The 27,681-nt window shown below is 31.9% G+C and overlaps 1 protein-coding gene across 5 annotated transcripts; it reads left to right on the plus strand.

Annotated features, from left to right (window-relative positions):
• Positions 1 to 1,361: 1,361 nt before the first annotated feature.
• LOC139514681 (spermatogenesis-associated protein 7 homolog) lies at positions 1,362 to 27,347 on the plus strand. 5 transcript variants are annotated; one of them, XM_071304176.1, is made up of 11 exons: positions 1,362 to 1,506; positions 10,617 to 10,667; positions 12,793 to 12,882; positions 13,654 to 13,701; positions 14,764 to 14,894; positions 15,145 to 15,926; positions 16,231 to 16,272; positions 17,604 to 17,642; positions 25,195 to 25,272; positions 25,655 to 25,712; positions 26,477 to 27,347. In XM_071304176.1, the coding sequence occupies exons 1-11, from the start codon at positions 1,482 to 1,484 to the stop codon at positions 27,152 to 27,154; spliced, it is 2,022 nt and encodes a 673-aa protein (XP_071160277.1). In that variant the 5' UTR covers positions 1,362 to 1,481; the 3' UTR covers positions 27,155 to 27,347. The 5 variants fall into 5 exon arrangements, with proteins under 5 accessions (XP_071160277.1, XP_071160278.1, XP_071160280.1 ...); XM_071304177.1 differs by lacking the exon at positions 17,604 to 17,642 and adding an exon at positions 23,423 to 23,455; XM_071304178.1 differs by having other exon boundaries at positions 1,421 to 1,553.
• Positions 27,348 to 27,681: the final 334 nt, after the last annotated feature.

Genomic DNA, 27,681 nt, shown 5'->3' on the forward strand with positions numbered 1-27,681 from the left:
CAGTTATACTCGCATCAACATCAACATTGAGGTGTCAGTAGATACTGAGACTACTATACTGTGTTATAGTAGTCTCAGGTAGATATGAAGAAGAGATAGATTTGAAAGTCGCTCGTCTCCCACTGTCGATCTCAGGTAGGATTTGACGCGTTTCATCGCGCTGAAGGATCTTTCACTAGATGCCGATGAAACAGGCATTGTCAATAAAATCCAAATAATCCTATACACGGAAGGGTACAGATCGGCGTTTGTTACGTTAAGGACACCAAGAAGTCTATCTGGTCTGTTGTCTTCAATACGCCAACAGGCTTTCCATCATGCTATCTCATCTTCAAATTCTGTTTTTTCACCTAAATCCGAACGGTAAGAGTTGTAAATTTTGTCTGCTATTTCTGGAGTCAAGTTCCCTAATTTGGCAATAATATGCATTAGAATTAAAATGTTTATTTTTTTTTTTTTTTTTTTTATCCAAAAGGGGTATAATCGGCAAATTTATGTATAGGCATGTGCCTAGTCGAGCCTTAGGTAGCTACGACCCTGTGTTCGATAATTCTTAATCATGTTTTGGTTGGTGCATTGAAATAAATGGGTTTTTTCCCCAATGTTTCTAGTCAATAAAGTGCAAATCTGACAACGTTTTAAATAAATGGTAAGTGTATTGCTATAAATATATTCTTTTTATGTGTTGGATAAATCTAAATCATGTTTTGTATTAGTAAAGGTTTAGTGTATTACAAAAATGTACTCTATATATATTTTCTTCTTTGTTTCTAAATAAAGGGAGATTATGAAAACATTTTTTATGTGTTTATAAAATCTTAATCATGTTTTTGTTAGTGTATTGCTTTAAATATTTCTTTGTCATTGTTGATCATTGTTTCAAAAGGAAATTTGGGGTACTTATAAAGTTTAATTATGTGTTGAAAATGGTTCGTAATCATCGTAACCAATACAAATTGGGGGCGAACGTGCAGGGTGCAAACAGACTTCGGGCGAACATGTAAGGTGCGAACGTGTGGGGTGCGAAAGTATATTGGGCGCGAACGGACCTGATACCGAATATAATTTTGCAGTTGAAAAGCTCAAATTTATTCGAGTTGTTGGTCTTTAAATTGATTGTTATCAATCAATTTAAATATAGTAGTGTTTTAACATGATATGTGCGCGTGTTACGTTAATCACATTACCAATAACGTGAGCCAGCACCGAACTTTTTTGGATGAGCATTCCAGATATTTGCGAACCCCATGATGGCGAATAGGAAAAGACTGACATGTGGGAGTCTCGCTTTGAAGTCGATTTCCGGCAAGAGTAGCTTCCCTTTGTAAAAATATTGTCGAAAAACAACGAACAGTCATTCTGAAAGCTTTTCGATGTTTCTCAATTTTTTTCTCTGAAATTAAAGGATTGTCTAGAGAGATTTAGATCGTATACATTGGTTACAAAATTGAAATGGCTACCGTATTTCGACATATTTAACAATGGGCGTACAGAAAACAACAGCAGGTTAACTATCGTCTATTTTAGATATTTTCAAATGTGATAATGTCAAAGTAGGTTTTATTTTTGAGAAGCACACCATATGAACTGAATTTTCATTATCATTGCTGTGTTTAATACAGAAAAAAATACATGTTTAAACATGATCAATTGATATAAAATACTTATTTAAACCAAAATAAATTTCATTATTTAGCATAATGGATGAACGAATGATGACATATTGTATTGAATGATGAAGTATATCCTTGTTAGTGATTTTGACTGGTAAAGACTGCGGATTGTTGGCACCTAAACACGGCGATCACACATTGCCGATTATTGCTCCTGTTTGAGATCAGACAGCGATAAGACGCGAAAAGTGAAAAAATCAGCTCGTTATCCTCAGTTATTTGGAATGTCCTATCATTGTCTGAACGCAGCCATTTAATTTAAGTTCGTAACAAATTCCTACGGGTCAGGAATGGTCCAGATAGTTTGGCGAAGCACCCTGACAGTTAGGTGCGTCCCTTAACATTCGGGTAAACTCAGCCTATTTTTTCTAGTCAGATTACACACATGACTATGTCGTGACAGATTCTGCTGTATCAGATCAAATTTCTAACAATGTTCTGTGTTTTCTGGATGATGTCCTGTGAAATGGGATTGATATGGAGAAATTTTTCATTGCTGTTTTTGGAAAATGACGCAGTCATTGTTCCATAACTGCCGACCTGATTTCTCTGCCTACCGCGCTTGGTTTCGTATTTACTAATTTCAATACAAACTGGAGGAATGTGCTTGTGTTATCATTATGCATGAGCATTGTGTAGTAATCAGCCAGGAACCAGTTTACAAACTAACTGGTTTCTGTTTGTATTCCACTACAGTCGAAGAAAGTGTTGTAGTTTGACAGGAACCAGTCCAGAATTTTGTAAACTACAAAACGTAATCGGTTATTATCATTCCGTTTTGGTGTTTCATACCGACTTATATGGTTTGAATAAGCTTAAGACCCTTCAAACATTAATGTGATAGGTATATTAAAGACTGTTTTACAAAAGGATGAAACTGTTTTGCTTTAAAAGTCGTACTATAGTGATATATGTTATGTACGGATTTCCACTCTCACCGGTTAATTTCTTCTTTTACACGTGCTTTTGAAACTTCCTGTTTAAACATCGCAAGTTTTAAAATTGTTTTTTGAGTGAATTAAACTTATTTTAACAATCACGAAGCGTTCGGGAATCATTTCAAGCAGTTTCTTCTTCTCTTTGATGATGGAAAATAGGCTTTCTCAAGAAAATACCGCAAACGATCGCAGAGGAATTGAAACGTACAAGTCAAGTCGGCACCTGGTTAAATTGGCATCTAGTCAAATCGGCACCTATTTGACGTCAATTCGGCTTCCAATAATATTTATTATAATATTTTCTATTCAATTGATTAATAACTGTTACCAAGTACATAGTGAATATTAGGTAAACAACGAGACCAAAGTGAATATGTTGTTGTGTATAAAAGTAAACAACGAAGCTATTGTTTTAACCATTAGACAATTATTAAAATTAAATGAAAAACTATGAGTCCCTTTCAATAAATCAAACTTTCATGCCAAATAATTAGCAAATTTAAGGTGGTTTTTTTTTCAGTAATGTTTAAACAGCATTAAACAAACAATCCTGTAAAAGACTTAACTGGTTAAATAATGCATAAAAATATCCAATAAGGCTATTTTATTTTTTTCTGGGACGCCTTCCTAAGACGTTCGTAGGAAGGCTTCCTAAGAAGGCGTCCCAGAAAAAAATTAACATAAGCCTTGTGGTCATAGGAAGGTGTCCCAGAATAAAATTTAAAAAGCCTTGCCAGACGTAATAATTATTTGGACTACTCATATATATCATTAAAAATACACCAAAAAATTCATGTAGTTGAGAAAAATAAATACATTCAAAATGTACATGAACATCCAAAAAAGTGAAAGTTAGTATTCACTCTTTTTGCTTTAAAAATTTACAACTGCATTTAAGTATTGAATGCTTTCTTTTGTAAATTCATTGAGGTGTAAAAGCGTTGACCGAAGTACTTTTTGTATGAAGCGCGTAAGCGCTTCATTCTAAAAATGTGCACACGGTCAACGCTTTTGCAACCCTATGAGGTTACAAAAAGAAACATTCAATACTTATAATTACTTTGTTTAGCTAGGATCATGAAAACACGAATTTTATAACTTTTTTATTCAATTCATCTGTGCACTTTATTGTGGGACCACATGTTATCATGAATGAAAAGTTTTATTGAGTGATGCAATTGCTTGAGGAATAACATGTGATGTGCAGTTAGCCAATCAGAATAAAGTATTATAATGAAACATATATATCAAATGTAATTATAACAAAATACATTACGTTGTAAGAGTTATCTCCCCAAACACTGTTTTTCTTGTGGCCACCTCTCCTTCGTAACCGTAAAAGATTTTATTTTACCAAATTGCTCGTTACATATTTAGGATAAGAATATTCGTTTGAACCATAGCTCTATGGGGACTCCATATGAGAGTTATTCCCCTTTTTCATTTGATTCAAGCGATATGCATTTTCAACTGGTAAACCATAACTGATAGAGACCTAGGGTCTTCATGAGGTCATTGGTACTAAAAATGAAAATGAGGTCAATGTCAAAGGTCAAGGTCATATTATAAATTTTGATTTTGGCTTATTTTCACTTCTTTTCAAATACTGTATGACATTTTGACAAATAATTTTTCATAAATTATTAGTTGCGACATGTCCTTACTTGTATATTTTGGTTGAAAGGCTGTGCATACAATAAAAGGGAGTTTTTGTCCATCTTACATTTAAAATTACGCGTCAAGTGGTAGTACTCATTAACCAAACATATTAAAGACCTAGGATATTTTGATTCAAGGTCCATGGTTTGTGACCTTGAAATTGAGGTCAAGGTCATAGGTTAATAGGACGTCATAAAGCCATAGGAACTAACATTTTAAACTGATTTTTCATATTTCAATATAAAAATAGATCTTTTCTAGTGGAAAGACTTCAATTGTTCTCTGAACAATTTGTTTTTAATTTACATCATATTTTGTGGGAGAAGGGGGTTCAGACTATGTGGTATCAGGTCTGTTTGCGCCCAATACACTTTCGCACCTCGCACGTTCACACCCAAGGTCCGTTCGCACTCTACTCATTCGCGCCCAATTTTAATTCAAATTCAAGTTGAATAATTGGAAAATCATGATTGTTGTTTTAAATTGCTTTGGTGTAAATACTGAATGTATTTTTAGCTTGGTATGAGTAAAACATTGAAGATTTTAAAGGAAAAACACAAAAGATAATTGTTTTTAAGCCCTTTGATCTGAAACAACAAAACAATAAAATATAGGAACCAAAATATAGCAATCCACTATTATAACCAAAACATGATAAAATTTATTCAACACACAGAAAAAAAATAGTCAGAATCTCACTTCATTATGAAAGAGGTCAATGAAACAAAGTATAGCAATACACTAACCAAAACATGATTAAGAGTTATTCAACGCTAAATAAAACATTGACAAAATACCACTTTATTTAGAAACGATTATTATTATCTTTAACAATACGCTATCCAAAACATGATTAAGATTTATTCAACACAAAAAAAAAATGCTGTCTCACTTTATTTTGAGACAATGACAACAATTATACTTATAAGAAAACACTTGCTTACAGAGTTATTAAACACAAAACCAATTAAGATTAGTTGCGAACATGTAGGGTGTGAAAGTGAAAGGGGGCGAACATGAGTTGGTGCCAACGTGAATGGGCGCGAACGGACCCGGATTCAGCCTATGTACCAGTGAGAAATATAGAAGCCTTTCTACGGTATTTATTTGTACAATTCAGGTAGTCTTGACCTATTCATTTGTCTTAAAAAAAACCCCAGCCAGTTGGCACCTTCACTTCACACACACACATATACGAATATCAATTATATGCTTACGAGACATGTTGCATTGTTAAACTAATTACGGTATGTGAAAATCAAGACTTGCATAAAAACTATCCCAATATTAGAGACAGTGGCGTCATTTTTCTTCAGAGCTTTCAGCTCTTTGATTCTGCAGATTGAGTCCAGATTGCATCCAGATCTTGTCGATTGCAAAACCATCTTTGCCGAAACCATTCTGGAACAATCCTGTTATTAATACGATATTCCTCAATGATAGCCATGTGAGAGTCCCGACAATTACAGAATACAATACGTCCGAGACCAGACAGCCGTTTGCAATGAGGTAGAGAGGACGGTGATAGGATTACGTTCTGACAGTACCTAATCATCCTGAATAATTATATGCTGACAGTTTTCTAACAGATAACTTCTGTCAGCGTCGGTTCACTGTCTGGTCACTGTCTGGTCACTGTCTGATCTCTGTAGGATTACATTCGGTAGAATCAGGACGCAGTTGTGACAGACTCGATCAAATTTTACCATTCGAAAGATACAAATCGGTTTAGAATCGGATTGAGAACGGGATTATCGGGACAAGTTTGCTTGGAAACAGTTGAATATCAATGCTTCCTAAACAATATCTGATTGTTGTTGTGATTAGATTTATTGATTTACAAATTTTGATTAAAGTTTGAATTGCCATCCACGGTTCACAGGATCTTGATCAGACTTTTGACCAAATTTAATGGTGAATGGTCCTGTAAAGGACGGCAGTAAAAATCGTGAATGTGTGACCCCAGTTTGACAAATCTTTAGTTGTAGGAATAAGTTACACCAGTTGACAAGAGATCAATCTGCATTAACATTTTTATAAAAAAAATCAGTTCTTGCTGTGACGTTATAACATAAGCATTGTCAGGTATAACGTGGATGAAAAGTTAACGCTGGAGGAGCCTCTCATTACAACTCAGTCAACCCTGCAAGTCTTGAATCAGGGAACATTCCCCCGATTCACATTTGCTGTAGTACCTGTTCACCCTTATACTTGTTCGCCAAGGGTTCATGCGCCCTGATTTTTAAAGCAATTGCTTTTATGCCGTCGCGTATGGCCATCTTTGTGACCCAGATCAGAGACTCCGCCCAGATCAAGCCATAGTATTTTGTTAAACAGGCTCCTGGTCAGTCATTCTTTAACACCTATGTATGTTTTCTAATGCAATACATAGCTTGAAACTTTAAAAAAAAGTTAGTGGATTTAAGAAGTTTCAGAATATGTTCTTGTAGATGTATTTTTGTATTTAAAGGGTCAACCGTTTGACTATCAAATAACATAGAAGTCCGAGTGAAAAAAAGTACATTTTTATAAATGCGATTCCGTTTTCCGCCGTTCGTACGATGTTTCAACAAAATATGGATTCATTTCAGTTGTTGATTTAGTATTGAAAATTTAACTGAATTATCTCCTAATAAATACGGTTTTTTATGTTTAATTTGTGTTTCTTTAAGAGGTCAGGTGCTCTTGTTCATTCATAAAATTATCGTTCATTCATACATTTATCGTAAAATCAAAATCACTACACAGGTTAATGCGTAGTATCAAATTATTACCTGTAATCTAAAAATAGACAAACTTTATTTGCGCAAATAATTTAGCGGAACGAAACCCTTGTTGAAAACACATAACAATTAAAAACCAATTGTTCAGAGAACCATTGATGGTCTTTCCACCAGTTAAGACCTTTTTTTATATGAAAATATTAAAATTTGGTTTTAAATGTCAATTTTAGCGCCAAATAACAGCTTTTTGAAAGCTTATTAAAAAAATATATGGTTTCTATAAAAAAAATATATATTAAAGGGAGATAATCTTTTACTTCCGGTTTAAAAAGTTTACTTCCGGTATTGTTTGATAGTTTACTTGACACTGATTCCAAAAATATATGGTTCTATATACTTTTACATTGATTTAGTACAAAAAATAGCTACTTCCGGTTTACAAAAGGTCACTTCTGGTTGTGTTTTTTAAGGTCACATTGCTTACAACTTATGGAAAAAGTCCCATGGCTTTATCATGTGTACATATGAGGTAAAAGCAAAGGTCAAAATCTAGAACGTTTAATTAGCATATGACCTTGAGCTCAATTTCAAGGTCATAAACCAAGGACCTCAAATCAAAAGACTCTAGTCCTCTACTTTATATTGTTAATGAGTTATATTACCATACGTATGATATTAGATATAAAAAGGGGGAAAACTCGCGTCAAATGTCTACGTACCCTTTCGACTAAAATTTATGTGTTACGACATGTCGTAACTAACAATTGTGTGAAAATATTTTGTCGATATCTTGTATGATTTCTGAAAATAAGAGATAACAAGCCAAAATCAAAAATTTGAACATGACCTTGACCTTTGACCTTGACCTCATTTTTATACTTTTTTTAGCAAGGGCCTCAAATCAAAAGACCCTAGGCCTCTATCACTTATGGTTTTCCAGTTACAAATTTATTTCACTTATTTCAATACAAAAGGGGAAATTACTCTCATATGGGGTCTTCGTAAAGCTTCGGTCAAAATAAAACGTAACATCCTGAGGAAATAAGGAGCAATTTGGAAAAATAAATTTGTCGCTTTCTTTTATGGTTGCGGAGGAGATCTGATAACAAGAAAAACAGTGTTTGGGGAGATAACTCTTACAAAGAAAAGTGTTTGGTTAAACAGGGTGAGTTTCAAAAGCGTATAGACTGTATGATCTCATATACAAAAAAACTAAGCGACATCTTTTGAAACATTTTTACATCGCAAGAAAAAAATTAGGCGGAAGAAAAAAAAAATAATCAGAACAAAATCAATAGGTCTTTCCACACGAAAGGTGGAAAGACCTAATAAGTTCGTTTTCCTTTTCTGTCAAAACTCCGTAATATTTATCGATCACCTTACTAATGAAATGGACCCGTCCAAACGTAGTAGATGCCAAGTCGGTCCAGATGAAGAGATATTTACAATTTGGAATTTTCTAGTTTATTAATACATAGATTGAAAAAAAAGTACGTCTTTTTAAATATCATGATCAAAACTGGGTTTGCATAACAAATGTCAGATGAAACCATTATCCTCGTCTTTTCAGTGAACAAGTCTACTACGTTTGTTGACACTCGACGGTCCACCGTGTTAGCAATTTTATTTCACATGTTTTCGAAATATTGAAAATCATGTTTCGCAATGTTTCCTGAAAATTGATAAATATCAAAGCAACGTAGAGCAGTTTGTTCTTGTTCGTATAATAAAATTGAGAATGGAAATGGGGAATTTGTCAAAGAGACAACAACCCGACCATAGAAAAACATACAACAGCAGAATATTAAGGTCACCAACAGGTCTTCAATGCAGCGAAAAATTCCCGCACCCGGAGGCGTCCTTCAGCTGGCCCCTATACAATATATATACTAGTTCAGTGATAACGATTTAATGTCATGTTTGTCTGTGATGACCCCCCTTTTCGGGATTGCATGAGAATTGTAGTTATCTCGTACCCACATGCACTTGTTTCTATCCATAGGAAGGTCGACTATCCATATAAAACTATTTATATGGATAATCAACCTTCCTATGGATAGAAACAAGTGCCTGTGCTCGTACCGCATCAGAAGGACACATATCAACTGAGCAATAATGTTTGGAACTTAGTTTTAAAAATGATGACAAAGTAACATTATGAAAATATTTTTATTAAGCTGAAATATACATTTATTCTTTACATGTTTATGTCTTGTAAGATATTTTATTTCTTTCCCGTTTTTTAACATTTGCGTCTGGAAAGTTGAAATGTTTTAACTTAATCATTTGTGTTAATGGTTAAATATAAATTAATAATGAAAATTGTTAAAATTAAATCAATAAAGGAAATTATTGCCAAGGAAGTTACAAACACTACCAGGGGATAATCCATGATGATTTCTTTTTGAGTTATATGTTTCAGCACATGTATATTTGACCCCAACTTTAACCTGGTAAACGTGTTGTCTCCTTGTGAAATATAAAACATATTAAAAATGACTTTCTGCTAAAGTCTTTTATTTATATAAAGTTAAAACCTTCTTACTTTTAACTAGACAACACTCATGTCAGGTTTAATTCTTGTATATATGTGGATGAAAAATAAAAGTCCCAAACATTAACATGGCAGCAATTGCTTTTACAGCCTTTAAGGCTTTGATTATTTTTTTATTTTTGGTTAGTTGCATAATGCTTATTATTTAAACAGAGTATGTGGAAGTTTGTTGAAAAGTTCTCAGAATATTTGTACTGCTGCAACCAGATAATCATTTTTATTTGATTTGCATAGTAGAATACTGGAATACAAAATCTTTGTTGATATTTGTTACAACTTTGATAATTTTAGTCAGTCAATTTTGGCAGTATATTAATAAATGAAGTTATAAATCCTTTTCATGTTTTACAATTAGTACATGTACTTTTGTAAATAGATTTAAGAAGATTTGGTATGAGTGCCTATGAGACATGTCTCCATCCAAGTTACAATTTGTAAAAAAAACCATAATAGGGCAAAGTATGGTCTTCAACACAGAGTCTTGGCTGAAACCATAAAGCAAGCTATAAAGGGCCCAAAAATGGACTATCAGTAGTGTAAAACCATTCAAAAGGGAAAAACAATGTTCTAATCTATATAAAAAAAAACAAGAAACACTTATGAACCACATCAACAAACCACAACTACTCAACAGCAGGTTCATGACTAATGACAGGTGCAAACAAATGCAGTGTGTTTAAACATTTTAACAGGTACCAACCTTCACCCTTACCTGAAACAATAGTGTAACATCACAAGTTCACAACATAGAAAGACACACTATAAAGAATCAATTGAAATTGTTCAATCAAAAGACATTAGTGAACACAAGTGAACATACACTGATTTTAAATTATTTACGCCTATTTGTATTTTCCTGTTATAAAAGCACATTGTTTTGCCCTGTGTAAAACAACTATTTCAGCAAACAAATAGCTTCAATTGCTTTAAAAACTGAAACAAGCTGACCTTATATGTGAATAGGTCTGTTGTTAAAGCAATTTTGGATTAAATGAATGTGTGCATCTTAGACAGTCATGTTTGTTTTGTAAATGTTTATTAGACCTGTTTTTTTTATTTCTAATTAAAGGTAGTGGAAACATGCAGACTATGAAAGGACAGTTAGGATTAAGGAGCAGTGGTAAGTTCTGAAAGTAGAAATATTTGTATTTGTAATACCTGGCTATTTTTATGCCCTGTCTAAAACTATTTCAGCTGGCTGGTTCATAGTTTCTAACACATTTTAAACTTTATATTACAATAGTTTTTGTAATTTGAATATGAAGATCTGTTTTACAGAATAAGATTCTATTTACTGAAGGTGCAAAAGATAATAAATCTTCTTAGTAGCCAACACTTTTTGTTTAATTGATTGCTTTAAAACCTGAAAGGTTAAAAATTGGCAAAAGAAGGTGTAAAAGTTTAATCTTCTGACAGGAAGCATTTGTAATAAGACGGTTTATCATTCAGGTATAAATGTAGTTTGCTCAGTTTTTGGAAATTTCATAGCTGTCTTGATTTTTTTACAATAAGGTTTGAAAAGATCATTCTATTAAATTTGATTAGTATTGGATGGATTCATTAGATTGAAAACAATATATATATATATATATATTCTACATTTTCAGCACATAAAGGTAAGATGTCTTGAAGGACAGTTGTATTATTATTTTTAAATTATATATTTAAATTACAAACCAAATTTCTTTTATATTTACTTTAAACTTACATGTACATTATTTTTACTGTTAACATATGATTCTCAAGTCTCCAGATGCTCACATTCACAACCAATACATCAATGAAATTTAAATTATTTTTCTTACAACCAGTCATTTGTTTTCTGCTCTTTGGTCGGGTTGTCTCTCTGAAACATTCCCTATTTCTATTTTCAATTTTATTTGAATTTGAATTTTTCAGCAATTAGTGATAAATATGGAAATGTAAGGTATTGGCTTTACCTTAGTTTTACCCTAGGTTCACCTAAGAGTTTTTTGGTTAAAACACCTGATAGTTAATATGGTTAATACAACAATTCATAATAAAATCTTGAAAGGTATAGGTTTTGCTCATTGTTGAAGGCGGTATAGGGACCTATATATATATATATATAGGCAATTATACTGCAGCTTCTTATGTTCATATGAAAGATGTAGAAAAATCTGGTTGACACATGCAATGTTTAATTGTGTCAAAAGGAATTTGTATTTGTTGAAAAGTAGATTCCTTTTTTTCTATTGAGTAACCAATTGAAGAATGTTGATCAGTTACATAGAATTATTATACCCCTGTAAAAAAAAGTTGGTTTGAGGTTGTGTTTTTGAGGCGTTAAATACCAGAATAGCTCTTTCTGTCTGGCTTATGTGCCTTGTAATTGCAACTCCTGCTACACGACTAGATGTTACTACTTTTCTATGTTATGTTTGTAGACCGATTTTTTTTTTTTTTGCCATTGCATTTTCCGTTTTTCTTCAAAATATGCTTTTGAATATCACTTTGGTATCTCCCACCTCTCCTTTAAAACGTTGTAGAATTATACCTGATGATGTCATAGGGGAATGTAATCCAAGTCTAACCAGGTAAAGGGGAGATAAAACAATATGTAGGACAGGGGCAATCTCCCATACAGTATCCTTTTGTGAATTTACTCAGTTCTAGATCTTGCTGTTTAAAATATATTTTTAATCAATAATTCCTATTTAAAGTTAAACAAAATATTAAAGTAATAGCACTCAAACTGATAGTAGAAATTATGTTAACAAATTTGAATTTTTTATGCAGATTTCTAATACCCTGTAGGGCTAAGAAGGTGGAGAAAAACCCATATCTCTCAAGTGTAGCTTGAGATGAAATATTATCAAAAAGAAAGATTAAAGACAAATTTATAAAAATAGCTATAAATTTAATATGTTAGCCTAAACGGAGTAGACAATTATAATGTTTTCTATTTCAGCTCTATCACCTACATCAAGTAAGATAACTTCAATATATTTCTATTACAGCTCTGAGCTCCTACTCAATCAGATTAACTACCATATTTTATATTTTTAGCTCTATCTCCTGATCAATCAGATTAACTACCATATTTTATATTTCAGCTCCTTCTCCTACTCAATAAGATAGTTACCATTATATTTTATTTTTAGCTCTAAGATAACAACAATATATTCAGCTCTACCTACTAGTCAGTAAGATAGGTATCCATATTTTCTATTTCGCCTCTATCTTTTAATCAATAAGATAACTCCAATATATTTCTATTTCAGCTCTAGCTCCTACGTCGAGTAAGATAACAACACAATATCTGGTCCTGGATCATATGAATAATCACTACAGAAAAGTTGTTGGTGCTAAGTGTAAGTGATGATTATATTTAAGGAAAAAAACAAATACATATTCATTAAATATACAAACAATGATACAATTTCAGTTTGGCTAAAAACAGCCCTCACTGTCCAAATTGCGGCTGACTTTAGTCAGACTGTTATAGTATATAGTCCCTTGACAATTTAAAATAGGAATGAAATGAGATGTGAGGTATGTATAGCAAAGAGAGTGCAACTCAGTAATATTAAAACAAAATACAAGTTTTAAGTTGTTACTCATCTTCTATGTTTCTAATTTTAATCTGTATTATTCAGATGTATGTTTTGAAGAATGAAGTATAATTGGGTATCAGTATATATAGACTTTAATTAAAATAAACTTTTATCACAGAATTAAAAAAACATCAGTAAATGTTCACAAGACAATGTAAAAGAAATGTTTTTGAAAATTAGTTCTTATCAAAGGGATCTGAGCAAAAAATGAAATTCAACACACTGAGAGTTGTTGCTACACCTTTGGAAAAAATACCCTCACATAACAGCAAGTTTGAGAAAAAGAAAGAAAAGATGTATTAAAATATCTAAAATTTGGATCTCCCTTTAAAACCTACATAAATAAAATTAGACAAAGGATGACATTGAAAATGGTTGTTGGGTAGAAAAAGCTAAACACAAAAACAAGTATCCACAGAAAACTAAACAGATTTTAAGATTTATTAAGAAGTGATTTATTGCATCAGGACAGCAAATATTTATATGTTTAAGCTTATACTTATAAAATTTATTGTGTTCTTTCAACAGCTGCTATTGATAACAAACCACCAAAGGCTCTCAAAACTAGCCAAAAGAGTAAGTTATTTATATTTACCCTGATGATTAAAATAGATATCTTTTGTATTCATTTTCAATGAGTAGATTTTGGTAAGAATTGAAATTATGATATAAAGATATAATTTGTCTGTTTTGATAAAATATTATGGTGGTAATACATATGTCATTGACCAACAATGATCAACAACCAAACATTTAATGAAGGATCCAGGAAGCATTCATTTTATAAACCCTTACCATGTGGTGCCGTAATTACGGCCGTACCCAAATCACTGTGGCCTCATGGTAGATTAACATGTCATTGTTTAATGTGTAACCTTCTTTGAATAAAGAATTCTTGCACACAAGGACCAACTTTGGGACAACTTCCCACCCACCTTCCCAACCTCCTTACCCTTACTACCCCATCCCCTATCTTAAATTAAATGCATTCAATATGCATCAGCATCAGGATATAGCTCATTTGCATTTAATTTGTATCAATTATGCAAAAAATAGGAAGATGTGGTATGATTGCCAATGAGACACAACTCAAAATTCATTGAATTAGATAAGTTGTTTGTTTTCAAAGAATTTTAAGGTCAGTTTGATTTTCACAAGCATTATTTAATATATATAAATTGTAGATTAACTGTAAAACATCATTTGGTATTGGAATCTATTGTCAAAATAATAACATAAGAATAATACAACATTCATGATAAAACAAAAACAAAAAATCTTGAGTTATATGTGGTTTTTATTTTATTCAACAACAGTATTGCACACTGTTAACAATTACTCCACTGACACAGCGAGTTATATGTGTTTTGAGACAGTTATTTACTGTGGATTCATTTATTTTCGTGGATACCAATTTTTCGTTGATTAGGGAACACTTGCATGTTCGTGGATATTTAATTTCGGGGTTTCGATACAGTCTACATACAAGCCTATTCAGCCCTATTGCAAAATTTATCATTCGTGGAACATTTGATTTCGTGGTTCATCTGTAACCTCAAAATCCACGAAAATTAGTATCCACCGAAAATTAATGAATCCACAGTATATAATGTATTGTTGTTTTCAACTGTGTTTCAGTACGTGACAGACAAACAAGAGATTATGTAAAGAAAACTGGAACTCGACCTCCTTCTAGAACAATGCCTTCAAGAACTCATTCACAGATGCAGTACTATGACCAGGATGATTATGATGATGAAAATCAATGGGTAAGCGTTTTATATTATTTTTTGGCTTCTGATTAAAGCAAGACAATGTTTTAGTTGTTAAACTGTCATTTACATGACCAAAATTATTAAATCATTTCCTCATAGGAGTTATTATCCATTCTTTTGCATTTCTATGACCAGATTAAGATAGTATATGAGGGAGGGGTATTTTTTCCAGTCTGTTTTTCAGTCTATACTTTTATTCTTCAATGAGAATATTGACAACTTGGAATTTGTATTTTTGCTTCAGGGAGAATATGACCCTGATGATGAGGAGGAAAGACTTGTTCAGACTATAATGAGAACTACATTGAAGCCTAAAAGCAGTACTAGTGTAAATGCCACCCACGGTTCAGTGACTGAACCAACAGAGAGACAATATGAAGAGTATGCTCATACAAATGTATCACAACAACCAAGGGCAATGTCAGCAAATTCTAAATGGATGAAAACTAGAAACATGATGACAGCAGTGAGGGCTGTTACAGCACCAATATCAGCTAGAAAAGATAAAACATATGATGGAGATTTAATTGAAAAGAGATCACATGCATTTACAGAGGAAAAACCATTTACACCTAGGACTTTAAAAACTAAAAATAGATCATCAAGGTTAAGTGAATACAAATATTATACTCCACCTCCACAGAAGAGGTCGGGAAAGAAACAGGAAGAAGAAGATCATGAAACAAAGAAAAAGGAAACCCCAGCACCAAAACCAAGGCCTAGACAAAGTGCTAAATCTCCACAGAGGGTTGATGCCTCTATGACAGACACATTAATGTTTGAAAGTCTCCAGAGTCGTGATTTCTCAAGATTCAAGGACAAAGAAGAATTAGTTCCCAAATTAGACATTTCTTTAGACAAAGATCACATGAACTGGCTCCAGGAGCAACAGTATAGGAATACAGTACGAGAAAAGAGTGGAACTTTAAGGTCTTCAATGGGCCGTATCCAGGAGGATGAAATGATGCATAGCACCGAATTTGATCAGACAAGGGATATGTCAACACTAGGAAAATCAAGTACAAGGTTAGTCAACTTATCCATTTTCACAAAAATTTAATGACATACTTTTTTTTTTAAATTCAAAGAGATAACAATAACAAATTATTTTAATTTCCTAACATAAATTTATAGCGTATGTTCAGCAAGGGTGTGCAAAGTTGAAGTTAAAAACTATAAACATTACAAAATTACAAATGTTTTCAAGATGGTAAACAGCTTGATATTGAGGGAATTTGTAAATAAAAACTAATTTTAGAGATTATATTATTCCAAAAAAAATGGAGGAATAATTTGTCAAATGAATAAATGAATGTATTTTTTGTTACAGGGGTTTCGGAAACACAACTGGCAGTCAGCGACTACATAAAGAGTAAGGACATTGTGTTGTCAACCTGTTAACTAATTATTGTAAACTGCTGTAAACAGAGTTCCTTTTTTTTTTTTTTTTTTTTTTCAATTCAAAATTCAAGAAGATAAGCTAAAACTTTGAATGTTTTTGGGTATGAATTTCTATAATTTTAATGTCAATTTTTTTAATCTTGCATTTATGTATGTCTCTAACATATTAAATTTGAAAAGAATAAAAGTTTAAAATAATTTGGATTCAAAATAAGGTATCGATCTTTCATTTTTTTTAAACTGTTAACAGCAGGTAATCTTTCTATGTCTATGCACATTCTAATTTCCCTTCGGTTTGGTGGAAGTATACTGCACATATCTTTATTTTTCATTGGTTTTTACATATATACAGTTTTTGCATCTGACAAAATAAGAGCTTAGCTTTTTGATTTTTATTAGAGTAGATTACCTTTTTAGCATTAGAACCTAAAAATCTAGAAATTTCTTCTTACAACTACTGAAACATTCCATGTTGAAAATTAATTTAATATTAAATTATGCATGTTCTTTAGTTTCTTCACAGCTGTAAAGAACCAGAAAAGGGCTTTAAAATTTAGCTTTCAGTTGATTGCAAGGACTTACCCTGTAAACAAATTTTGATAAAAAAGTTACATTTTATTTTAGATTTGCATGATGAACAGTCAACCTTAGATTACAGCATTTGACCCTGGACTCAAAGGGTTGTCACTATAGTTACAAAGTATTCTAGAATACTCCCAAGTAGTCATCCCTTGCTTCTTAACTCTACTAAAAACAAAAACTGTAAGAAAATCTTTTGAAGTACAATATACTCATGAAATATTAGAAATTAAAAATTTTAGTAGAGAAAGAATTAGTTAACTGTGTCTGGTTAGTAGTTATGTGATTTTAAAACTCACTAAAATATTCATGTAATTTCTGATTTTATAGCAGTAGATCTTTGGCATTAAAAGAAAAACGCTGGAACCTTGTAAATGGTGCTTCAACAAATATTGAAAAGAAAGTTTTATTATACATGTATCTATTAAAAAATTAGAAAAAATGTTTTTGAAAAATTTGATCATATTCCAATGGTCCAATTTTCACCTGTTTCACATACTAGTTTAGTGACTAGACACAATTAATGATTGAATTAAGTAATTTTTTAGAAAGATTCTTTAGAAATGGCGTTTGCTTCCAATTTGCCTCATTAACATACTATTATCATCCCGGCCACCAAGCTACATTGTACATTTGTAAGAAAGCAAAATATGATCTGATATAAATTATTTTTACCTGCTGTAAACAATGGTAAAGGTAAAAGAAATGCTGTGTATATTTCAGGCACTTTGAAATATCTAAAAGTCCACGTCTTAAGTTAGCGTAAGTGAAAGCATGATCAAGTTTATTTGGTTAGTTGTTGAGTTATTGTTCTGTCATTTTTATTCAGCTAATATTTGCATTAAAGAATGCTTGCAGACCCTTGTTTGTCAATGTTTTGTGAGTCCTAGAACTCCTTGTATGAGAAGCCTGATTAAAATGGTTTAATCTTTACTAAAAAGCAACAAGCTAGCCAGGAAATAAAATTGCAGCTTCTTTTATTCTTGATGGGTGTTGGGGGGGGGGGGGGGGGGGGGGGGTAGGAGTGGTCCTGATCCCGAAATCCTGGGCTTAAAAACATGAAATCCTGAGGTCTCGAAATTCAAAAAAAAAGAATTCTCTGATCCGGAAAGGGTCAATCCAAAAATCCCAAGCTTAAAAACACCTGATCCTGGAGTCCTGATAAAGGTCCTATCCCCCCTCATTCTTTTTGATTCAATATACATTTACTTGTTTTGAGGGTTCATTATTGAGTCTCTGTTTGCTAGTGCTGATTGGAGTTTATATTAATGTCAGGGAAATAAAATAAAAATATCCCATACTGCACAATTACTGTGAAATCATACTAACTTTTATGGAAAATGATGATTAATAGTTTAAATTTAAAATATGCAATATACCAAGCATTTGTATATACTATACAAATCCTTGAATATACTAGCATTTATATCAATAACATTACGGTATTGATTCAGACGGTATATTTGCTAATGGGAGATTTTATTCATCCTTAATATTTTTTAAGAGAATATATACAAAAGTTATAAAATGTGTTTACCTGTTTACCTTTTACATGTAACCTATGTAATATTGTTTCCTTCCTATGTTTTCCTTCAAATATTGTTGTTATTGATGTAGTCTAATCTATTTTTATTGCATGTATTAATAAAATGTCATACAATTGTTTAACTTTTCTTTTTGAATTTATTGATGACTATTTTGTATTTACAATTTCTACATGGAATGTTTTGATTTTTAGCTCACCTGGCCTAAAAGGCCATGTGAGCTTTTCTCATCACTTGGCGTCCGTCGTCGTCGTCTGTCGTCGTTAACAATTTTTATACGACCGCAAAATTTGAAAAATTTTTCGTCGTATATTGCTATCACGTTGGCGTCAGCGTCGTCGTCGTCGTCGTCGTCGTCGTCGTCGTCGTCCGGCGTCCGAATACTTTTAGTTTTCGCACTCTAACTTTAGTAAAAGTGAATGGAAATCTATGAAATTTTAACACAAGGTTTATGACCACAAAAGGAAGGTTGGTATTGATTTTGGGAGTTTTGGTCCCAACATTTTAGGAATTAGGGGCCAAAAAGGGCCCAAATAAGCATTTTCTTGGTTTTCGCACTATAACTTAAGTTTAAGTGAATAGAAATCTATGAAATTTTGACACAAGGTTTATGACCACAAAAGGAAGGTTGGGATTGGTTTTGGGGGTTTTGGTTCCAACAGTTTAGGAATTAAGGGCCAAAAAAGGGCCCAAATAAGCATTATTCAAGGTTTTCGCACAATAACTTTAGTATAAGTAAATAGAAATCAATGAAATTTTAGCACAAGGTTTATGACCACAAAAGGAAGGTTGGGATTGATTTTTGGAGTTGAGGTCACAACAGTTTATGAATTAGGGGCCAAAAAGGGGCCCTATTAAGCATTATTTTTGGTTTTTGCACCATAACTTTAGTATAAGTAAATAGAAATCTATGAAATTTAAACACAAGGTTTATGACCATAAAAGGAAGGTTGGGTTTGATTTTGGGAGTTTTGGTCCTAACAGTTTAGGAATAAGGGGCCCAAAGGGTCCAAAATTGAACTTTGTGTGATTTCATCAAAAATTGAATAATTGGGGTTCTTTGATATGCCGAATCTAACTATGTATGTAGATTCTTAATTTTTGGTCCCGTTTTCAAATTGGTCTACATTAAGGTCCAAAGGGTCCAAAATTAAACTTAGTTTGATTTTAACAAAAATTGAATCCTTGGGGTTCTTTGATATGCTGAATTTAAAAATGTACTTAGATTTTTAATTATTGGCCTAGTTTTCAAGTTGGTCCAAATGGGGGTCCAAAATTAAACTTTGTTTGATTTCTTCAAAAATTGAATAAATGGGTTCTTTGAAATGCCAAATCTAACTGTGTATGTAGATTCTTAATTTTTGGTCCAGTTTTCAAATTGGTCTACATTAAGGTCCAAAGGGTCCAAATTAAACTAAGTTTGATTTTAACAAAAATTGGATTCTTGGGCTTATTTGATATGCTTTATCTAAATATGTACTTTGATTTTTGATTATGGGCCCAGTTTTCAAGTTGGTCCAAATCAGGATTCCATATCAAGTATTGTGCAATAGCAAGAAATTTTCAATTGCACAGTATTGCACAATAGCAAGAAATATCTAATTGCACAATATTGTGCAATAGCAATTAATTTTCAATTGGAGTTATCTTTCTTTGTATAGAATAGTAGTTGATAATATATGTTGGAAATTTTCTATTTTTATTTGCCAATAACTTTATGTAAATAACTTCATTGGAAATTTGCCAATATAAAATGTTGCTGATGAAGCTTTTTTTCCTTATCTTATCTAAAATGTTTTAGATAATGTATGTTGGAAATTTGCCAGACATGACTATGATGTCATTTTCTATTTTTATTTGCCAATAACTTTATGTAAATAACTTCATTGGAAATTTGCCAATATAAAATGTTGCTGATGAAGTTTTTTTTTATTGTTTTATACAATAAACAATGTATATTCACTTTTACTACCAACCAATCTTTACCATTCAGTGATAACAAGCACTTTATTTTACATTTTAATATTTTATGATGTATTTAAAAGAGTAGTTATTGTTGCAAACTCCATTAGAAATTTGAATTGATATCAGTTTTGGAAAAAGGGAAACGGGGATGTGAAAAAAGGGGGGGGGGTTAAATTTTTCTCATTTCAGATTTCATAAATAAAAAGAAAATTTCTTCAAACATTTTTTTGAGAGGATTAATATTCAACAGCATAGTGAATTGCTCAAAGGCAAAAAAAAACTTTTAAGTTCATTAGACCACATTCATTCTGTGTCAGAAACCTATGCTGTGTCAACTTTTTAATTTTAGATTTAAATAAGAAGAAATCTTTAATTGATTTGTAAAATCTTGACATTTGTTTTGTGTAAAAAAAACCATGTAATGTCAAAAATTTGATCACAATCCAAATTCAGAGCTGTATCACGCTTGAATGTTTTGTCCATACTTGCCCCAACTGTTCAGGGTTCGACCTCTGCGGTCGTATAAAGCTGCGCCCTGCGGAGCACCTGGTTCAAACATCTTCTCCTCTGAAACTACTGAATGGATTTGAATGAAACTTAACATGATTGTTCCTTAGTATATCCTGCACAAAATGTGCGCTTCGATTTTTGATCCGTCAAAAAACATGGCCGCCGTTACTTAAAATAGAACATAGGGGTCAAATGCAGTTTTTGGCTTATATCTCAAAAACGAAAGCATTTAGAGCAAATCTGACATGGGGTAAAAATGTTCATTAGGTCAAGATCTATCAGCCCTGAAATTTTCAGATGAATCAAACAAACCATTGTTGGGTTGCTGCCACTTAATTGGTAATTTTAAGGAAATTTTGCAGTTTTTGGTCATTATCTTGAATATTATTATAGATAAAGATAAACTGTAAACAGCAAAAAAGATCAGCAAAGTAAGATCTACAAATAAGTTAATATGACCAAAATTGTCAATTGACCCCTTAAGGGGTTATTGTCCTTTAATGACAATTTTTCACAATTTGTTCATCATATTTGCTAACTTTAAAAAATCTCCTCCTCTGAAACTACTGAATGGATTTGGTTAAAACTTAGCATGGTTGTTCCTTAGATTATCCTGCACAAAGTGTGTGCTTTGATTTTTGATCCGTCAAAAAACATGGCCGCCGTTACTTAAAATAGAACATAGGGGTCAAATGCAGTTTTTGGCTTATATCTCAAAAACGAAAGCATTAAGAGCAAATCTGACATGGAGTAAAAATGTTCATTAGGTCAATATCTATCAGCCCTGAAATTTTCAGATGAATCAAACATCCAATTGTTGGGTTGCTGCCACTTAATTGGTAATTTTAAGGAAATTTTGCAGTTTTTGGTCATTATCTTGAATATTATTATAGATAAAGATAAACTGTAAACAGCAAATATGATCAGCAAAGTAAGATCTACAAATAAGTCAATTTGACCAAAATTGTCAATTGACCTCTTTAGGAATTATTGCCCTTTAAAGACTTTTTTCACAATTTGTTCATCATGTTGACTTACTTTAAAAAATCTTCTCTTATGAAACTGCTGTATCAATTTCAGCCAAACTTAGGCTAAATGAGTTTCAGAGTTTCAGAGTATCTAGTATAAATTTTATATTTCATTTCCTTGTATGTCAAGAAACATAGCTCCTATGGCTAAAATAGAACATAGGAGAAAATGATTTTTTTTTGCTTTTGAAGAAAATAGGACGATTCAAAGAACATTTAAATAAATTGAAAAGCCAAAATAATCATTGATGGGAGATTAAACCAAAAAAATTCAGGTGAGCGATTCAGGCTCTTGAGAGCCTCTTGTTAAGATCTTAGCTTATGAGCACACTAATGGTAATGCAGGTACAGTCTCAGTACAATCTGTCTTCTCTCTTGTTTTGCCTTGGTAGACTATGAAAAGATTTATAGAAATAATTGTTGGTCTTTTTTGTTTGTTTTACCTTCTGCAATCAGTGTTTTGTGTCTGTCCATGTTCTGTGCAAGCAAAAATCTTCCTAAATGGTTATACAGATATTTGAAAAATTTTACACAGTTGTACAACAAAACCTGAGGATGTACTTAATAAATTATATGAATAATCCTATGTTAAAGGGGAGATAATGTCTGCTAACAGTCTCTCATTTATAAATACTACTCCTACTGCATATCTATAAAGATAATGATGAAACTTTACACAGTTATATAACACTATCTAAGGAGATAAAGGAATATAATGTCAGTTCCACATGTTAAAAGGGAGATAATCAAATTTTCTTACTTCAATAGTACAAACTGTGGCAATAATCTCTTTTTGCATTTTATTTATCTTTAGCATTGAGTTTATTTATAAATTTTACCACAAATCCTTTCTACAAACATAGGAACAATAACATTTTCTATATATTACCAACATGACAATCACACATCTTAAACAAATTTGCAACAAAAAACCAAACAGGTGTTATTCCAGCTTGAAGTTAAGTGGTTGCTCCCTTAGGACTTGATTTGAAGATTTGAAAAATGTATTTTTCCTTTGTACCATAGATGTTACAAATCAAACTTGTTGATTGTTGATGACTTTACTTCCTATCAGAAAAAAATAATTATATTTGCTGTAGCTCAAGTGTAATTCTTACAGCAAATCCTTGTATGTATTTCCTAAATCAAGAAAATTTTAGTGGTTTATAAATTGGACAATAGAGTAATAAAAGAAGACAGGAGGAAGTGGCAAGGAAAAAAGAAAATGAAATTGATAAAACTCCCACTTAATCCATCTTACTTGTCCAAACTGGTACTTTTGGGGTATTTTCATATCTTATTGATACTTATTAAAAAATTAACACTAACTCAAGATACATTATATTGCACTGTAAGGAATAGCACTAAGCAGTATTGTATAGCCAGTCATATATTTAGAAAGATCTTGGTAATCTGTGAGGAAATGGATCTATAGGTGAACACATATTTCATTGAGACTCTGAATGTTATAAATTGTAATAACTTTGTTGTATAGGCAATCGTATATTGAACAAAGAAAAAGGGAAAGGTAAGATGTGGTTTGGCAGTGTGTCACAATGTGCTTTGTTAAATAGGGAAGAGGATTTCATTAACACATCAAGATTCACTACAAGCAAAAATGACAGGTGATTATAAGTCTTCGTCTGATTTTATCCTTTGGTTAAAGACAGTGGTACAAGCAACATAAAAAACATTGATAGTTAGATATTAATTTCTTCAAATCTATGGTTACTGAATAGTAAATTAATTGTTTTTAAGCATCAGCAGTAAAATTAGTGAGTCCAGTTTTCAGTAATTAGAAAGTTTTACAGATAATTTACATGTCTGGCGACCTGAAAATCAATAATGCAACAACTGGATGTATTACAATGTTTTAAAACTGAAAGTACATTAATTAGTCCAAATCTTTTTATCTTTACTTTATTTGAATATGGAATGGCAACACTTAACCAGACTGTATTAATGATAATTTGAGGTCACTTAATTGTATACTTACTACATGGCCAATGCAAATGTAGAATTTACACCAAAAGATACTGAATGGTATTTCTAAAGTATACAAATGGTTTTTGGTTTACACAAACATTACTACAGCAAAGTAATGTTACTAGGCATAGCTCAACTTCAATGATTTTTGCAGATTTTTTATTTTTTTTAAATGCACATTTAGGGTGAATCTTGAATGTGTTTATTCACATCATGTTGTGTGAAATATAATGCTTCAGTTTGCACATTTAGAAATTGTTAATGCAAAGTTAGAATTCATCAGCAAACAATATTCCATCTAGGCATTAGGGTTTGTTTGATTGATTATTTAGCAGAGATTAAAATCATAATCATTATTATCAGTGGTGAAATATCATCCTAACCAATGTTTTGTGTGCAATTTGTTATATATTCAGACATGTTGATTGTGAATTGCATGATATTTTTAAAAGAATATTAACTCTCATCATAAAGAAATTCCCATATAGTAAAACAAAAAACTAAAATACACATTGACATGGTTTTGACAGAAGAACCTGAGCAAAATTAATTATATCTGCAGTCAAAACTCATTGGTAAATTGCATTCATATAAATAGATATATGAAGATGTGGTATGAGTGCCAATGAGACAACTCTCTATCCAAGTCGCAATTTATAAAAGTAAACCATTATAAGTCAAAGTACGGTTGAAACACGGAGCCCTGGCTCACACCGAACAACAAGCTATAAAAGGCCCAAAAACTTACTAGTGTAAAACCATTCAAATGGGAAAACCAACGGTCTAATCTATATAAAAAAAAAAAACGAGAAACACTTATGAACCACATCAACAAACAACAACTACTGAACATCAGATTCTTGACTTAGGACAGGTGCAAACAATTGTAGCAGGTTTGAAATTTTAATGGTACCAAACCTTCACCCTGTTCTGAATCATATTGTAACATCACAACATAGAAAGACACACTATAAAATATCAATTCAAATGGCTTAACTCAATCAAAAGACATATTATTAACACAAGTGAACATACACTGTAATTCATTTTAACTTTTCCTGGTAAATTGAGGAAATTTAGCAAAAGGTGATTGAAAATTAAAAAGAATCTGCAATACAAGCTTTGATCTTTGAACAAATTTAATAATATTGTAAAAAAATAATTGAAAATGAATTTTTATGTATTTTATGGTAAAATTAAGGTTTCTGTTGTTTGGCACAATTAAAGAAAAGCCATAGTAAAATCCAATGCTTTAATTATAATTCCTGCTTTATTTTACAGGGAAGAAGAACTTAAATATATGGAGTTTATGAAAGAAGTTACAGATGATGTTCTAACTAGAGGAGTTTTTACAAACAGGTGGGATATGGAAGTGTGAATGATGCTTTATAGGAACAATAAAATCATTAATAAAATAGGGACAAAAAATATAGGGTGGTATGGAAATAAAAGCAACCTGCAAAATCAAATCACAAGAAATTCATACAGTAATATTACAAAGACATTTAATATTAATAAGTAACTTAACTACACATGAAAAAAAACGAAAGCTAATTTTCTTTCAGTAGCAGTGTTCAGTTTCTACTTCACATTTTGTAGGTATATATATATATTCACTTATTTTTGGTGAATATATTCTTAGTAAAGGTATGTTAAAGTTAAAACCAGAATAACAGAGAAAGAATCAAATGCACTGAATAATTAGTTAAAACATTAATTTTCTTCCTTCTTATTACTGCAGGGTACTGAAACAGGTGTTTGAAAGTCACATCAGGAAAAAGAAAGGACAACTGGATGAGGTAGGGAAACTAACTTTGCAAAGTTGACAATACAGACACCACAGAAATCTTACTTTTTATGCCCCTGCCATAGCAGAGCGCCCATAAGTTTTACTCTTGTTCGTCTGTACATCCCAAAATTGTTTCGTTTTCTAACTGATTTTCCCAAACGAAATGCCTTTTTTAGCTGACCATGCTGTATGGGCTTTGCTCATTGTTGAAGGCAATACAGTGACTTATAGTTGTTAATTTCTATGTCATTTTAGTGTCTTGTGGAGAGTTGTTTAATTGCCAATCATACCAAATCTTCTTTTTTTATAAACCTATATGCTCAAAAAAAGTTAATGAATTTCGTGGAATTTTATTTTATTTTAATTTTGTTGATTACTCCGAGCTCTTGTGCATTACTGCTTTTTATTATGCATCGGAATAAGAATAACAGTTATCTTGCCTTCTTTTATGAAAATTTCTGGATCCGCCACTGCAAAGCAAAAGAAGCACGTCATATTAGAATTAGAACTTTAATTTGTCAACTTAAATACTGGTCAAATATGTATACGTAACTTCTAACCTAAATTGTTTGTGTATGTCTCGGTTATACAATATGAAATGCATTATCTGACCATCATCATCTCTTAAATTGTTCAACTGGTTAGTGATTGAATTTTTACATTGAAATGAATGCTGATAGTTAAATTTCTTGATTTTACCTTTATTTTGAAGAACATATTTGTATTACTTATTCAAGGTATAAATGAAGTTATTCTATTATTCACTTTTTTCAGAGAAGAATGAGATCAATGTTGGGTAAAGTTCGTAATGACCTTGGAATTCTTGATGATGATGAATCTGATCTCGGAGAAAGTAATCGTATGGGAGAAACAGTATCCACCTCTTCTTTTAAATTGAGGCCTACTCTTGCTAAATTTGAACATAGTAAGGTTTCTGATGTTACATTTGATTCAACTGTGGATTCACAAAACACATACAAGTTTAAAAGTACATCATCTGCAGACATGTATAGCACCATCCACTCTGAACCTGAAGATTTATCTGCTTCTCAAGCATTGAGAGATTACCAGATGAAGATCACCAGGAAGGAAGAAATGAGTGAAGGGGAAGTAACTCCTGAAGAATCAGAAAGTCTGAAAGTTGATGAAAAACCTTCAATACAACCAAAAGTCATTCAAGTTTCATCCAAAGAGGATGATAATGCCTCAGTGCATTCAAGGGTTTCCAAAGCTAGGTCAACTGGAAAGTCTTCAGTTCATTCACATGTTTCAAAGGCAACATCTGTTGGAAAGAAATCGGAAGGAGCTCAATCATCAAAACAGAGATCACAACCAGCAAGTCAACATGATGATGATACATTAACAGAAAGATCACAAAATCGTACAGAGAATGATCAGACTGACGAAGGAGAGTATGGGGAAGATGAATTTGAAAGTGATGGGGACTTCTAATCAAACAACAAATTTTAATCATCAGATTTTGCTCAATTTTGTCAAAACAACTATTATGTTATACAGGAGCTTTGGTTTCATTATGATATGCTTGTTAGAATCTTTTCGGTATGATGAAGTCTTAGTAATCACAGGGTTAGTTTATTCAGCATATTTTGTACTTGTAATAAGATAAATTGTGTATTGAACAAAATTGTTGAAGATTCTGTCATACATTTAGATGCATCACCTGTATTTATACAGTGCAATGAAGTAGTGGCTATTATAGTGTTTTGATCCCTCCATTAATCTGTTGCCTCATATATACATTTATTCATACAAGAGCATATATAATTCATGTGAATTTTTTTGCTAAAATTCAACATTACACTTTGCTGATTGTTGTGTATTCTTCGACTCTTTAAACCAAATAATATCAAAATACAAATCTGGCTTAAAGTATGAGGAATGTTTATCAAACAGGTGGATAGAAGGACCACAAGTGGTAAAGAGTTCTTGTCTTTTCACTCCTTCAATTTTCAACAGAA

This window comes from Mytilus edulis, chromosome 3 (genome assembly GCF_963676685.1).
Source record: "Mytilus edulis chromosome 3, xbMytEdul2.2, whole genome shotgun sequence".
NCBI classification, from domain to species: domain Eukaryota; kingdom Metazoa; phylum Mollusca; class Bivalvia; order Mytilida; family Mytilidae; genus Mytilus; species Mytilus edulis.

Bases quoted from the DNA above. Each gene is read 5' to 3' on its own strand.
- LOC139514681 (XM_071304176.1), top strand. From the start codon at position 1,482: ATGGGCGTACAGAAAACAACAGCAG. The intron at 1,507-10,616 runs GTTAACTATCGT...TTCTAATTAAAG, and splicing joins CGTACAGAAAACAACAGCAG to GTAGTGGAAACATGCAGACT. The intron at 12,883-13,653 runs GTAAGTGATGAT...TTCTTTCAACAG, and splicing joins AAAAGTTGTTGGTGCTAAGT to CTGCTATTGATAACAAACCA.